Raw genomic sequence first — 14,581 nt, 5'->3', positions numbered from 1 at the left:
TGTTTGTAAAAGCAATATTAAATTCAGGAAAGTTAAATTACAGCTTCCAATCTCTAAACAAGTGTAGGTGCTTGATTATACTTTTCTGTAGTTCAATTCTAGTTATTTTCTAGTGTAATATTAGTTTTGTATTATTTAGTTGCCAAGGAATAATGAGCTATCAGACATCCTTAGTAGAAAAATTCGTAATACCATATTTCATTCTTCACTTATGCTGATTACGTTATTGCTATATTTAAGAAAACAAGCAAGACTTTACCAAAATGAAGATTCTGAGTTCTGCTACACTGTAAGGCATGTCAGAGACTCCTGTGGTATTTCCATGTTTTGTCCTGAATTAGCTTGGACAGCTCTCATGATGGGCTTTCCTTTTTGCACAGTGACCAGAAGTTTGATGAAGTCTTTTAACGGGCTGCTAAAAATTAACAGCTGTTCTGTTCAGATTCTCATAAATTCCTTCCTCTGAACTGCAGCAGCTGCAAGGTCTCTACTTGAGAAACTTTGAAATTGCATTCTGTTCTATAAAGCTTCCTTTACCATATTCGTGACTGGACTTTATTAGTTTCTTCTGTAACGGAGCAAGCAGTGAGAATAAAATTTTTGGCCTGTGTTTGCTGAGTCTCTCCTTCAAGGGGAGGAGCTAGTACTGTGCGAATCTCTTCTACTGATGGCAAGAGTTCTCTTTGGTTATTCAGTTTTTTGTTTATTGGAATATAGCTTTGGTGGGAGGTCAGGTGAGAGCAACCTCTCATGATCAGTAATTCTGAATGTTCATTAAAGAGCAGAAAAATAAGAATGGATATTTGCCCTCACTCCATTGATAGGTCATCCATCAGTACCATTAAAGTAATTTTAAACCTTCCTTGTAGCCAGATTAGATTTATTTCTTTAGATTCTTGTGGTCTACAGAACCATGTTGGTTGGAGGGACATTCATTTTGACACACAAATATTTCAAAAAATGAAGGCCTCAACCTGTCTTCAGGAATACTGTTCCTAAGAGGACAGCTGAGAGACAACTGCTTGGAAATCCAGCTAATCTTTTTTTTTCCATTTCAAACTTGCAGTTCCTGTAATGTTTTGTTTCTTGCACCACAGTGACCCATTTAATTTGACAGAACATCTCTACTATTTTTTAGAATAAGGTTAATTTATAATCTTACTTTGAATACCGAGGTATTTTTGGTGAGCATGTTGCAATGTAAAGAGAACGTCCATGCAGATTTTCCAAGCCAAAAGGATGTATACATAAGAGAATAGCTTAGATCAGTCTGGCTCTGAACTGTCACGAATTTGTTCAAGGAATTGAACAAAACGTAGATATATTTTGGATGTATCTACATTCTTGCGACAGGGGAGGGGAGTGAATAACGTTTCTGAAAAGAAAAGAATCTGAAAACAACAAACTTGGATACCTGATCTCTTACATGGTCAGAAAGCTCTTCTGTGGCTTACTACGTGTTCCCTTTATTATGAAAACTGTTACACAGAGTGAAGCAAAAAGATCCTGATCACAATTTAATGGGCTCAAGAGCTTGTGAGCCTACATGTTCATAACTGTGGCAAACCTTGAATCTAGGTCACTGGGATTTGAAATAAAAACTTAGTCTGACATGTTGGCAAAATCCTAGATCCTGATAAGAAGAATTTCTGCTATCTATGGAATGAAATGGATGAAGTTTGGATACTGATGCCTTGAAGGATATGAAGTATATTTGAGTGGATATTGTAAAAGTTCCTAAGTTCATCTGTTCATCAAAACCCTAAGGGCTCTTGGAACTCATGCCTTAACAAAGTAGTTGTATGCAAACTTGCATATATTTGCTTGTAAAAGAGAAGATATGAAGTCATCTGTTTTCAGAGGTTTATTACTCTCTCCTCACCTCTCTGATTCCCCATTGATTATTCTTATATAGGTCAAAGTGAGTTCAAGATTTGATAAAGCCCTTGAAGTCCAAAGGTATATTTTGGCCTTCAGATTTCTGCAGCTATCATGGCAACTTAAAAGTTTTTGTGCTCATTCGGTGGAGTTTTTTCTTTATGCTTGATGAAGATAGTGGTACTTATGTACTCATCCTACCTTTTATGTCCTAGTTCAACCTGATATTTTCATATACTCGGGACAGTTTTTTTGTCCTAGATCCAGAAATCTCATAGAGGCAAAACAGTAATGATCAAGTCTAGTTCTGAGTATCGCCGTCAAGATGCACTGGAAATATGAAGAAATCTGTGAGTAATCTGTAACTCTGTCTGCAATCACCTTGCCATTTAGGAAGAGAAAACTTTGAAGGTGTCCCTTTCTTCTCAGATAAGATGTCAACAGGTTGTGGTTATAAAAACTTACTAAAACATCAGTATTGAGTTGTCAAGAGAAATGAAGAAGGTGAATAAGAAGAACTCTATATTTAGAGGGAATATGTATGCCAAGTTGTGATGGGATCATCTGTTTGTATGTCCTCAACTTACAATTGGATGATGAAGAGAAGCAGCATTTTGAGCCTGGTCAGTTACAGAAGTTCAAGCGAGAAAATTGGTCCTACTTGAATTGTTTTGGTTGTTTAATCTTGGAGCCTTCAGCATGAGGGCTCTGAAAGGTGAGTTTTGGTTGATCCAGCTACAGCTGTTTAGGGTACCACAGCTCCTGGCCGTCTGCCTTGCTCTTATAGTAGTGGTAGCAGAGGGAAACATTGTCTTGGCTCTTAATTGACTCATTCAGCCTGGTAGGTTAAAGCAAACCATCTTCACTAGTGCCTTAAGGGGATGCATTGGACAATGAAATGCACTTATGGAAATATGAATGCACACTCCCTTCTGCTACAGGTGGTAACATCAGCTAAAGGAATGAGGCAGATAACTGATAACAGTAATGTCTTAGAGGCTACTGTTAGATCTACCATGAGAGCTTTACTGGACTTTTTCAGTGTGGCTGACATTTCTGGGTTAAAATGAAAAAGCTGATTGACTTTCTCCTAAGAACGCAGGTTTCACAATTTGTATTTCAAAATTGAAGGAGTTTTAATTGAGAAATAAGGTAATGATATATGTGGGTATATGCGTATTAACGTATTTGTTTTGGGTTTTTTTAATAAAATTCGGAACCTGTTAATCTGGAACATTACTTATACTTCATGACCATTCCTAAGACCTGCCATGTAGCTCAGTGAAGTCAAAGCCCACTTAGTCACAGGGAGAAAAAGATTTTTTTATCACTGCATAGAGCTTTCAGAAAAATATATTTATTTTAATCAGTGATGTAGGGAAGTTGTTCTATATAAGTTTACATATTAATCGAACAGTTGCTGTAGTAGAGAAAAAGCAAACATCTCCATGCTAAAAAGCTGCACCTTTGATTTGGCAAATTTATTTTGCTTCACATATGTACCATAAAGTTGGCAGGTGTTCCTACAGATACTTGTTGAACTTTGAAAAGTTCCTTATTTGCAGTTGACCAGTTTCTGCATGGAGTTTATTGTATCTGTCTTTACTGTCTTCCAGCCATTAAAAGTTGTTCTTAATTTTGGAGTTTTAGGAAGTTAGAGGTGTACCAATAGATTTGAGAATTAACTTGATGGAAAAAAAAGCCTCTTCACATCACTGGAATTGGCCACATTACTACTTGTTTTTGTGTTCTAATGTTAATTTTGGAGATGATCCTTCAAAGTTTTAATTCTTCTAAATAAGAATCTTCTACAAATGTAGGATAAATTACAAGTCTATGTTATAATTCTGGGTTACAATTTGAGGGGGTAGTGGGTTTTTTCTCCTTGGAATTTATTTCCCTATTTCTTGGTTGCCTTAGTGCAGGTTGGGCTTTTGGTTTTCATAGCAAAAAATTAATTTTAGTGTAGAGTACCATGTTGGTAATATAGATAGGTTGTAGTTTAAATGAATAGAACATACTCTTTTGGATACTTCCATGTGCTTCTCATTTCTATGAATTCTACCAAATTACAGGGTGTGTGGTTGGATCACTTTATTTTTCTGTGTTCTACTCTTAATGATTTTTTAGTATAAACTGAAAGACTTATTGCAGAGTGAGGCTCTTTATACTACATAAAATTATTACTGAACTTTTTATTTCATCCATGAAAAGCGTTATGGTTGTGAAGGGAAAATACTCAAGCTTTTAAATGTGTAGTGGCCCCCCCACCTAATACTTATGTGTTATGGTATAGACTCCAACTCTTGGTATACTGCTTTGCTTCAAAGAGAAGCATGGAGTGTTGGAGTGTTTTTAATAATTTTTGTTGATTGTTTGTGTGTTCCTTGGCTAAAATGTGTGTGAAGTCCAACTGATGCACTGAACCAAGTAGGGAGAACCTCTGTCTGAATCATTGCAGATTCTTGCTTAGTTCATGTATAATGAAGCAGGCTGAATCTGCAGAAGAGAATCTTTTAATCTTTTATAGTAGCATTCCTCAAAAAGTGGTTGTGGAGATGCACCTTAACTTCGTCTTTGCAGACTTTTCCTTCAAGCGTAATTGATTAGTTTGGGTTTTTTAAAATGTTTCTTTTGGTCATTATGTATTGCAGCTGCTTTATTAGATGGTTCTCTTGGGGATTTTACAGGGACTTTGATTTCATATGTTCTGAGAGTGGCTTTTTTTTTCATGATTAATTGGCACCTATGGTAGACTGACAATGAATGATAGTCTGAATATATTAGCTAGAGAAGTTTTATTCTTGCTTTTAAATTCAATGGATTTTGTTGTGTGTGCACATACATGCTGAGGAGGATTAATTGGAGAGAGTAGAGGGGAATGGACATTCTTGCTTGGATGTTTACCAGTCTATATATATAATCTGTGATTTTTTTTTTCTTTTTTAACCTGCAGATAAGCCTCTGAAGAAGCGAAAACAAGAAAACAAACCACAGGAGGCCGGAGGTGCTACTGGAGGAAATAGAGCAGCTTCTCAGGAGACAGGTTCTGCAGGAAATGGGGCAAGGCCAGCGTTGATGGTTAGTATTGATCTGCAGCAAGCATTTTTTTTTCTCAGGCAACAGTAACTCAGGATTTGGACACCATCAAAAAAAATGAAGACATTAAGCAGTATAATGATGGATTTGTGTGTGTTCCCCAAGAAGACGCTATTGGAGTTCTTAAATTTAAACCTGAAAACCATCCTGAAATTTTTAGGAAAAAGCCAGACTTCGAGGGTCAAAAGATGGATATCCAGCAAAATGAAAACAGACAAATGGAATTTCAGCAAAATGAGAGCAGACAGTTAGAAAGTAGACATGAGAACAAACAGTTAGAAGCTAAACATGAAAGCAAGCATGAAAGCAGACAAGTGGAAGTGAAACAGAATGAGAACAGACAGACAGAATCAAAACAAAATGAGAGCAGGCAAATAGAGATGAAACAAAATGAGGGAAAACAAAATAATGGCAAACAGGAAATAAGGCAGAGGCCGGAAACGCCAAAACAGAAGAGTGAAGGCAGGCCTGAAACACCAAAACAGAAGAGTGAAGGCAGGCCTGAAACACCAAAACTGAAGAGTGAAGGCAGACCCGAAACGCCAAAACATAGACATGATAATAGGAGGGACTCCAGTAAACCATTGTCAGATAAGAAAATTGAAATATCAAGGCATAAACTAGATGTGAAATCAGATCCTTCGAGGGTAAAAGCTGAAAGTAGATCTGATCCAATAAAACAAAGGCCCGATGGGCGTTCAGTTTCTGATACACTGAGACGTGACCATGATAGCCTTAAACAAAGATCTGAAGACAGGGGGGAGCCAGAGAGATACAAAGGAGATCCTTCCAAGATTAGAAGGCCAGAGTATTTGAGATCCTCAAACAAAAATGAACGTGATTCTAAGCATGGTATTAAATCTGATGGTTCAAAACCGGAGAAATTTGAAAGGAAACATAGGCATGAGTCTGGTGAATCAAGGGAAAGGTTTTCTTCTGGGGATCAGAAATCAAGACCTGACAGCCCTCGTATTAAACAGGAAGGTAAAGGAGATTCTAGTAAATCAAGACCTGATAAACCTGCTTTTAAGTCACCCAACAGCAAGGATGAACGAAGGACAGATGGTAATAAGAGTAAAGTAGATAGTAATAAAGCACATGCTGACAATAAGGCAGAGTTTCCAAGTTATTTGTTGGGGGCAAGATCTGGTGCATTGAAACATTTTGTCATTCCAAAAATCAAGCGTGATAAAGATGGCAATGTTACTCAGGAGTCAAGGAAAACTGAATTTAGAGATGAACAGAAGGACAAAGTAGAGAAGATTGGGCTAGTTGAAGATCTAAATAAAGGAGCTAAGCCTGTAGTTGTCCTTCAAAAGCTTTCTTTGGATGATGTGCAGAAATTTATTAAGGATAGAGAAGATAAGTCAAGGGGCTCTTGTTTTAAACCTAACAAGAACAAGTCATCCAAATCTAATAAAGGTAAGATTTTTTTAATATCAGTTGCATTGTATCTTTCATACTCTGATCTTTTAGATTTGCTACTTCTGTGGTTAGAAATGGAACACAACTGTTTTATAGTTAGTTTATGTGCTTGCTTGTATGCTGATTTTGGGAAACAAAATGAAACTTGTCTACAGACTTGCTACGATGTACTTGAAATGATTTATTTACTCCAGTGCACATACCTAATGTGGACACACTGGAGTGATCTTACAGCTACATTAGTTTAACCTGGTAATTTATCCAGTGAAAGGTAACTGCTGCATGTAGGATTTAAACTGGTTTAAGTGTGTCTGTGTAAGGGACAGGTGCTTCTGTGACTAAATCACCGTAGCTGGAGTCATAGGAAATACTATGTATACAAGCCCTAAGATACTTTTATATTTTTAATTGGAACTGAAATGTGGTTTTTCAAGGCATGTTTTGACATGATGCAATAAGGATGCAGTTACAAAGTCCCATCTGCCTCTTTTACACTATAAATGCAACTCTGTTGGGGAACCTCCACACTTGAGGCTCTGTGACAGTAAGTTTAAAAAAAGGTTCTGTCTTTAAGACTAAATTCACATGTCATTGCAAAGTCCATTCTATGCAGAAAGAGGAAAGGAACTGGTAAACAATTGGATGGTATCTTCAGATTAGTAGTGTGGACAGGAAATAACTCAGAATGGTCCGTATACTTGGTATTTGGTTGATTGTCTCTTCTGGAGATTTGACAATTTTTTTATAAGATTGCTTTCCTTCTCGGTGCTCTAATTTTGACTTGTTTGGTTTCAGACTGAAGTAGGTAATTCCACATTGTGAAATTGATGTTACTGACTGTTCAGGATTCTTTTATTTTTTAATGTTAAGCATTTAAACCATTTAAATTTCTTACATGGTTATGTTTTAGAGTTGTCGTCTCAAAATAGACAAATCAAGTGGTGTGGGAGAGGATTTCAGCTGTATGCAGGATAGTTTATGAATGCAGTTCCAGGTATAACATGAAATCTAGATTATAATGTTTTATGATGTAGTGATCTGGTAAGAAATGATGTAGAAGTCATATTTCTGAATGTATAACTATGCTTATGTGTGTGTGTACAGAGGTGATACCTGTAGAATGAATTTATTGTGCTACATCGGTTCTATAGTTTTCTATCTACAAACCTTTTTTCTATTAACTGGTAAAGACTGAATAATTCAGGATGTGTATTACTTAGTTGTAAAATATTACCCTCTTTGCTAAATATTTTTTCTTTATCCTAGAAACATGAACATTTCCCCTGTCACGTTTTGAGGTTCAGAACAGGCAAAATTTCCATGTCTGATAATAGGTATTTAGAGTTAGACATAAAATTATGACGTCTTTGTTGTCAGTTTAGTCTAAAGATTTCAGATGAAACCTTTATGTTCTTCATAGGGAATACCGAGAACTTTCTATTGGGACTCAGCTCTAGTCTCAGAAGGATAGATTTTGAATTCACAAAATTCTTTGTGCAGAAAATCCATAATTTGCTTTCCAAAATGTTTCTGAAGTACTTTTTTTTTTTTTTTTTGTAGTCTGTATTGTATGTAGTTATTTATGTAGAATGTTTTAGTAAATGTGTAAAGGTCTTAATGACTCTTGTCTGATTGGCATGACTCTGGTAGCTGTGTCACACATGAGCAATGCATTAATTTTAAATCAGTTTTATAACTTTTCAGCAATGTTTTTGTATTCTTACATACTCTCAATAACTTGGGACACATTTTCCAGACAAGGAAAATGTTTACATCTGTTATCAGTCTTTTTTCTATTGTATTCAGAATAATGTTCTTACAATGGTGCTAGAAATAAGTTCCATGGAAAGAATAATGTTTTAACTGTTGCTCTTGCAAATCAAGTTTTGAGGGTTCAGGCAGGCAGATTTTGGAGAAAGTGTCTTTGAACTTCAGATTTTTAATAGTATTTTTAGTTTTACATTTTTTTTGCCTAACATCCTGGTAACTTACTTCCTAGGATATATTATGCTAAATAAGTAGGTGAACTCCAATGTTTGAAACGGTTTGTAAATTATAAAGGTATCTCTTCCTAAGCCAAAATCTGTTCATCAACACCTGACTGATACAGAAAATATCCATGCCATCACCACAGTGTCCTCATCAAATTGAGAGAAGATGTTCACTGTTTTACTCTGTGCCATTTTTAGTTGTAGACATTTTAATACACTAGGAAATATAATATTCATAAACTTTCTTTATTTAGTTAAACCTATATTTCTTGTAGCAAATTTTTCTTGTAGCAAACATTTTAGCAAATCTTCTCTAGTGTTGTCTTTTAGCATCGTTATTCCACTTCTTACATCTCTCTTATTCCACGTAGCATAGTATTTTACTTTATTTTACCTCCTTGTATTTCTTGTCCTTTGTTTTTGCTTTCTCATCCACCCCTCCCTCAAGAAAATGTCTTCTCCTGGCTTTGTCACATACATCATCATTGCTGTGATTTATCTGAAATTCAGTTCAAATTAGGATTAGTTCAGATAGTTCAAAGCAACATTTGGATAGTCATTCTGTCTTAGGGACTAATGTCCATTCATGATAGAACTCAGTGGAATTTACTTGTTTTAATCCAAATTAATGCTTTGCAAACTGAAAATCTATACAACTTTTTACATTGTTTAAGTAAATTTTAAGTTAGAAAATCATACCTTTATTGTGCATGTGGGTAACCCTTGAATCTTCCAGCAAAAAGACATAGTATTTTAATCAGACTTTATAGGCAGGTTTGAAATTTTGTGGAGTTATATGAATGAGAGGGATAACCATGGTACAGAACTGTTAATATTTAATCATCCCAATAATTGAATGCACAAAGAAGTGACTTTTTTCTCTCTCTCTCCTTCTGAAAGATTCACTCTAGCTCAGAGGAAAGCTATGGAAATTTTTTTCATAGTATTTTTGAGGTTTTATGGTGAAATTTTGTGGCCTGTTTTGTCTGTGTCAGAATGAATTGTAATGCTTTTTTTCTATTGGTTTTAATATCTATGAATGCCTTTTTATCCTGGTTTTAAAGCAAATGTGCGTTGTTGGGAGATCCATGAAATTTTTCCCTTTGCATTTGTGCCTGCAATGAGGGGGTCATGTTTGCTCTCCTTTGTTTTCAGAGCTTCTGCGAATACCTTCTCTGCTGCTTCTTAGATCTATACTGATCACCTATGTTGGGATGGGAGTTGTTAACGGTTTCACAGTTACTGCGTTCTGAACAAGACAAATTTTCCTTTGTTAAACAGATATGAGTAATAAGAGAAGCTGTAACTGTCTCTGGAAGGAGATGTCTGAGTTGGTTTATAATATGTTTGAAGGACTGGCTTTCCAAAATAAGCACCATACATGTAATACAAGTTCTGGGATGAACGAGCGTGTGTTTTTTTAAGACTCGTGCTGAAACGCCTCTTGAGTCTTCCAAGTGTTTGTTGTTTAAAAAAAAAAATCTGATCTGCATGCTACTTCTTCACTGTGTTCATTTAGTGATCTGTACAACACAGAACTTTAAACACAGGTTTTTGTTGCTCACTACAAGTCTTCCTGAATATACTGTGTTCTCTGCTGCTATGATCTGAAATTTGTGTGAAGATTTGCCATTTCTTCAAAGGTGTTCTGTATTCTTACAGCATCAACTAAAAAGCTACTGCTTAATATCTTCATGTCATGGAGTTGAAACAATGCATCTAGATTTTTCTGTGTTCTGTGCTTGTGTGGTTTGTTGGGGATTTTTTTTGTTTGGTTTGGTTTGGGTTTGGTTTTTTTTTTTTTACTTCCAGATGACTTTTTCATAGCCTATAGTGACTGTAGTTTGGTATTTGTGTAAATTGATGGTCCACCTTTGAGTTCTAGCACTGCTGGGAATAGTCTCACTTGTGAAAAAAATAATCAATTAGGTGCTCATCTTCTAGGTAGGAGTGACAAGAAAGGGAGTATTCCAGGGTGAAAAGCTGTGTCCAGGTTGTGTTGTCTCGGTGAGGCAACTTCTGATGCTTCTCATAGACTCCTAGTTAGCACAGCAGAGCTACTCACGAATGCTTTCTGGTACAGCTGAAAACTGTGGACAAAAAGAGAGTATCAATTTTAAATGTGTTTAAATCATTCATACATAGGACTTATATAAAGACAAAATTGGCAAACTTTTGAGAAAAATAGCTTATGAATGTTAACACATCAAACAGATTTTAGAGTTCACTCAAATTTATTTCCAAAATAACAATTGCTTGATGCTGAAATAGACACACTGTTGTACTCACTGAAATCAGTAGGGCAAGCAACTATGCTGCAAGAAAATTACTGGAGTGAAAACTTATTTCCTTTGGAAGCAAAAAGGCTGCAACTCATCTTGCTTACTACAGATTGTGCTTTTGTAAAGAGTGCCATTGTGAAGGTCTGTAATTCCACAAATCTGAAATTTGAAATCACCGTCTTGGAGTTCCTGGTAGCAACTGCATCTGCATGTGGGAAGGCCAGAGTAATAACCCACTACGCATCTTGCATGTGCATGCATCACCAGGTGGATCAAGCATGTCATGACTTTCTCAGAAAATTCTGCCACACTTCAAAGAAAAAAATGATATATTTCATGGTTTACAGCAAGATGTTTGTAATGATTCTTCTCAACTGGAATCTTTAAAGCTTCTCTTAAACTCTAAATTTAACTGGAATTTTAGAAAAAAAAGTCACTTTTATAAGACTTCTACAATTTTCCTGGGTTTTTTTCTTATTTTTTCTGAGATATTGGTGACTGCTTCTTTTCAACTTTACTAGAAGAGGAGCTGGCTATCCTTTGTCGCCTTAGAAGTATGTGAAGATATGTTGCGTTTGCAGAGGATCCATTTTAATATATACCTTGTCCATTTAGCCCTGATTTTTTTTTTCTCCTTTCTGGATTGAACAGGTTCACAGTGTGAAATATATTCCAGGTACTGTTTTGTCAAAAGCCAAAACCAAACTATATATAACCCATTAAATCCTATAGTCTAGGAAGACCTCATTTCCATAGCATGCTTTGCAGCAGCATGGATCGTTCCTGCTTGCAGGGAATTTTTAGGTATGATGTGTCCATCCTATCCCAGAAAGTATGTTGGGATTTGTATGGGCATTGTACATACTCTCTGGGGCCTTAGTTTTTGGTGCTAGTTTTCCACAAGTAGATACACTGTTGTCGGTAGACTGCAGGAATTCATCCTTTGCACACTGGAGTCCCTTCTGGTGTTGGTCTGTTACCAGTAAAATAGGAGACATTTTCAGCACATTGCTTTGCCTGGAGGCTGCTTGGGCTATTTCCTAATTTAGTCTTTGCCACTAAGGTAAAAATTGTGATTCTTGCTCTCATAGTTGTTCTTAAGTTTTCTCTGGGTAGTAAGAGTGAACTTTGCATATTGCACATCTAGTTCTTAGCAACAACAATAAACTTGACCAAAGCCACTAGTTTCATTGTATTTTGGTTCATCCAAAATACAATGCTTTGTCTGTTTGCAGATTTAGGAGTGCATTGTTTAATTAGTTCATTTTTGAAGAATTATTTTGGTTCTTGTGAGTAATAGAAATTTACACCTAATTTGTCACAGCAATTTGTTGAAGGTCTGAAACTGCCTTTGGTTCATGGATGTGGATGCTTGATCAGGTATCTCTTAGTTCTGGGAATAGCTGTGGCTATTTTGCATAAATAATTTTTACAACAGTACATTGTAATATGTAAAAATGAGGGCCAGCAATTTGTCTAACGTCAATTATGGTATGCAATGCAGACCTGTTCATGTGTGTAAGTATCTAAATATGGATGTTATTTGATGGCTTATGTGCAGGGATCTAGGCTAAAAATTCTTGGTTTAAATTTTCTTCTAAACAAAGGATAAATTTAGCAAAAAAACAAATAAGGGAAGGCCTCACATTTGCTTCTGATAAATTAACTTTTCTGTTGCTCAGCATTTTCAGTTTTAGTTGACCGATTTTGTGTAAGAAACTCTAAACTATTTACTTGAAATTTGGAATGTATTTTCACTCCACGGGAATATTACCAATGAACAAAAAAGGAAAGGATGAGACCTTTTTAGTTCTTCAAATTACAAAGCTGTTGTTTGCATTGAATAAAAGTTCCTTAAATATGTGTACCGTTTAATTATCTTCTGAGCAACCTTCCTGTACTATTTTGTATTAAAAGCTAAAACATCAACAATATTTTGTTGTTGTTGTTGCTTATGTAATTAAGTTACTTTGAAGAGGCAAAACAAGAGCAGGTTCCTGTGATATTTTTGATGATAAAGGCTGAGACTGTTTCCATGAGTGAGGGAAAAGCAGATCTTCCTAATGTGCCTCTAGTCATAGATCAGATGTAAATCATGGCATTTTTTTTATTTTCTGCAAAGATCTTGATTGTATTATATTGCTTATATAGGAGTTTTTCTTTTAGGAGAAGTAAAATTATGAGGTGTAATTTTATTTTATTTAATTAAGTACTTTTTTCTTAGATGAGGCCCCATGGTTCAGTTTTTAAATTAATCAGAATACATGGCTGGTAAAATTAATCAATCATAAATTTCAGATTCCAAACGTTAATAGTAACAGAAAATTACTTGCTGTGTTTTGCAACTGTACAAAACAGCTTAACTTTTTAATACAGTAAATTGACTTAGCTTAAATTTCAATACATATGTTCAAAAGCAGTGACAGTGAAATCTAAAAGCAATCCCCTGACACTGATTCATAAAAGTGAAGGGGTTTGTGCAGCGCTGCCTTTATTTCAATTGCCAATCTCACTCCATTTTACTCTGAGTAATGCTCTATTTTTAATGAAATATCTGGCAAAACTAGACTGCCCTAGCTTCCTTTTATCGATTTTTATAAAGACAAAAGCCCAGTGAATTGCAATAAGGAATAAAATAACTTGCGCCTATAGTTGCCACAGCAGTCAGCTTGAGGAATTCATTGATAATGATGTAAATGTGAGTTTTCTTGGCATCTTCAGAGAGCATCTGTTGGGTATATTCCTTGCTCTCTGCCTGGATCTTTCCAGGTGCTCTTTGGAAATCTCTTCCCTCCATCAAAAAATGTTTCTTGCTTCTGAGAGTATTTTGTACTATTTTAAAATCCTTTTTGAATCTGTGCTGCTTTGCCACGGGCAATGATGACTTCTTCATGGAATAACTCCGTTGCTGTGCCCAGATTCTTCTGTGACCCGTCAGCCTGGCTGGGTCCCATTTTTCAAGGCCAGAGCTAAGGACTGGCTTATAAGCAGGGAGTCTGAACCTCTTCTTTTGTTTAGTCGAAGGCTGAGGCCTTCCCTTTGTGCCAATATTTGAACAGATGAGGAAAAATTATTTTTAAAGATAGGTTCCTAACACTACTTCTTTCCTTCTTGACAAATTCATTGCGGCAAAGAATCCTGTGGGCACAGTCCCTTGGGTGGCCATGGGAGCATCTCAGTCTCCCACCCTCTTTCTGGGATATGTGTATGTGTGAGGTGAGCTCAGGAGTTATCCCTTCATGGATGTACTCAAAAGGTGAGGGTAAGGGGCTCAGTAGAGGGTTGTATCCTGTTTATTGGATGTAGCTGTATATCCTTCCATAAATATTAAGGCAAAGAATGGGAAAGGAAAGAGGAAAACCACCGGAGTAAATGCATTACTTCCCAGATAAATTTCCACCAGTATTCATCTGATGGTGTATTTTTTTAGCTGGTGATGTGGTATTGAGATAGAAGTGGAACTTCTGTCTTATGAGAAGATGTAACTTCCTCATACCTTAAATTCCTCTTTCTTTTATGTAGTGTGTTGGCAGCTGGAAAAAGTTGTATTTTAAAATACAAGATATGTAGAGAGATTACAAATACGAAATTGCATTAACTGCAGTTTTGCTTATTGCAAACTATTGGCACACAAAACTGGAAAAGGAAATATTTATGGGAGGATAATTTATGCAAAGGAGTTCATTAACATAAACCTCAGTTTTGAAATTAACTTCAGGAGCAGTTTTTCTTCAAGCACTTGTTCATATGTCACAATGGATGTATGTGGAAACAGGTCATTTTGATGTCAAAACTATTTTAAAAGTAACCGTATAAAAAAACTGACATGGATTGTTTCCACTCTTTTAACTGTCTCTTATAGTTATGGAAGTAGCAATTTGGAGGTTAGGTTCCTAAATGTATTTG

The 14,581-nt window shown here is 35.9% G+C and overlaps 1 protein-coding gene across 1 annotated transcript in view; it reads left to right on the top strand.

Moving 5' to 3' along the window:
- Positions 1–2,203: 2,203 nt before the first annotated feature.
- The window catches only part of LOC104464662 (nipped-B-like protein), a gene marked incomplete at its 3' end in the record, with an annotated part of 28,332 nt that continues 15,954 nt past the window's right edge, over positions 2,204–14,581 (top strand). The window contains 3 exon segments of the mRNA XM_010077438.1: positions 2,204–2,228; positions 4,835–4,981; positions 4,984–6,399. Coding sequence (XP_010075740.1) covers positions 2,204–2,228; positions 4,835–4,981; positions 4,984–6,399 — 1,588 coding nt within the window.

This window comes from Pterocles gutturalis, unplaced genomic scaffold (genome assembly GCF_000699245.1).
Source record: "Pterocles gutturalis isolate BGI_N339 unplaced genomic scaffold, ASM69924v1 scaffold45198, whole genome shotgun sequence".
Lineage (NCBI taxonomy): Eukaryota > Metazoa > Chordata > Aves > Pterocliformes > Pteroclidae > Pterocles > Pterocles gutturalis.
The sequence above is the reverse complement of the archived record's forward strand: the minus strand, read 5'-3'. Positions and strand labels throughout refer to the sequence as shown.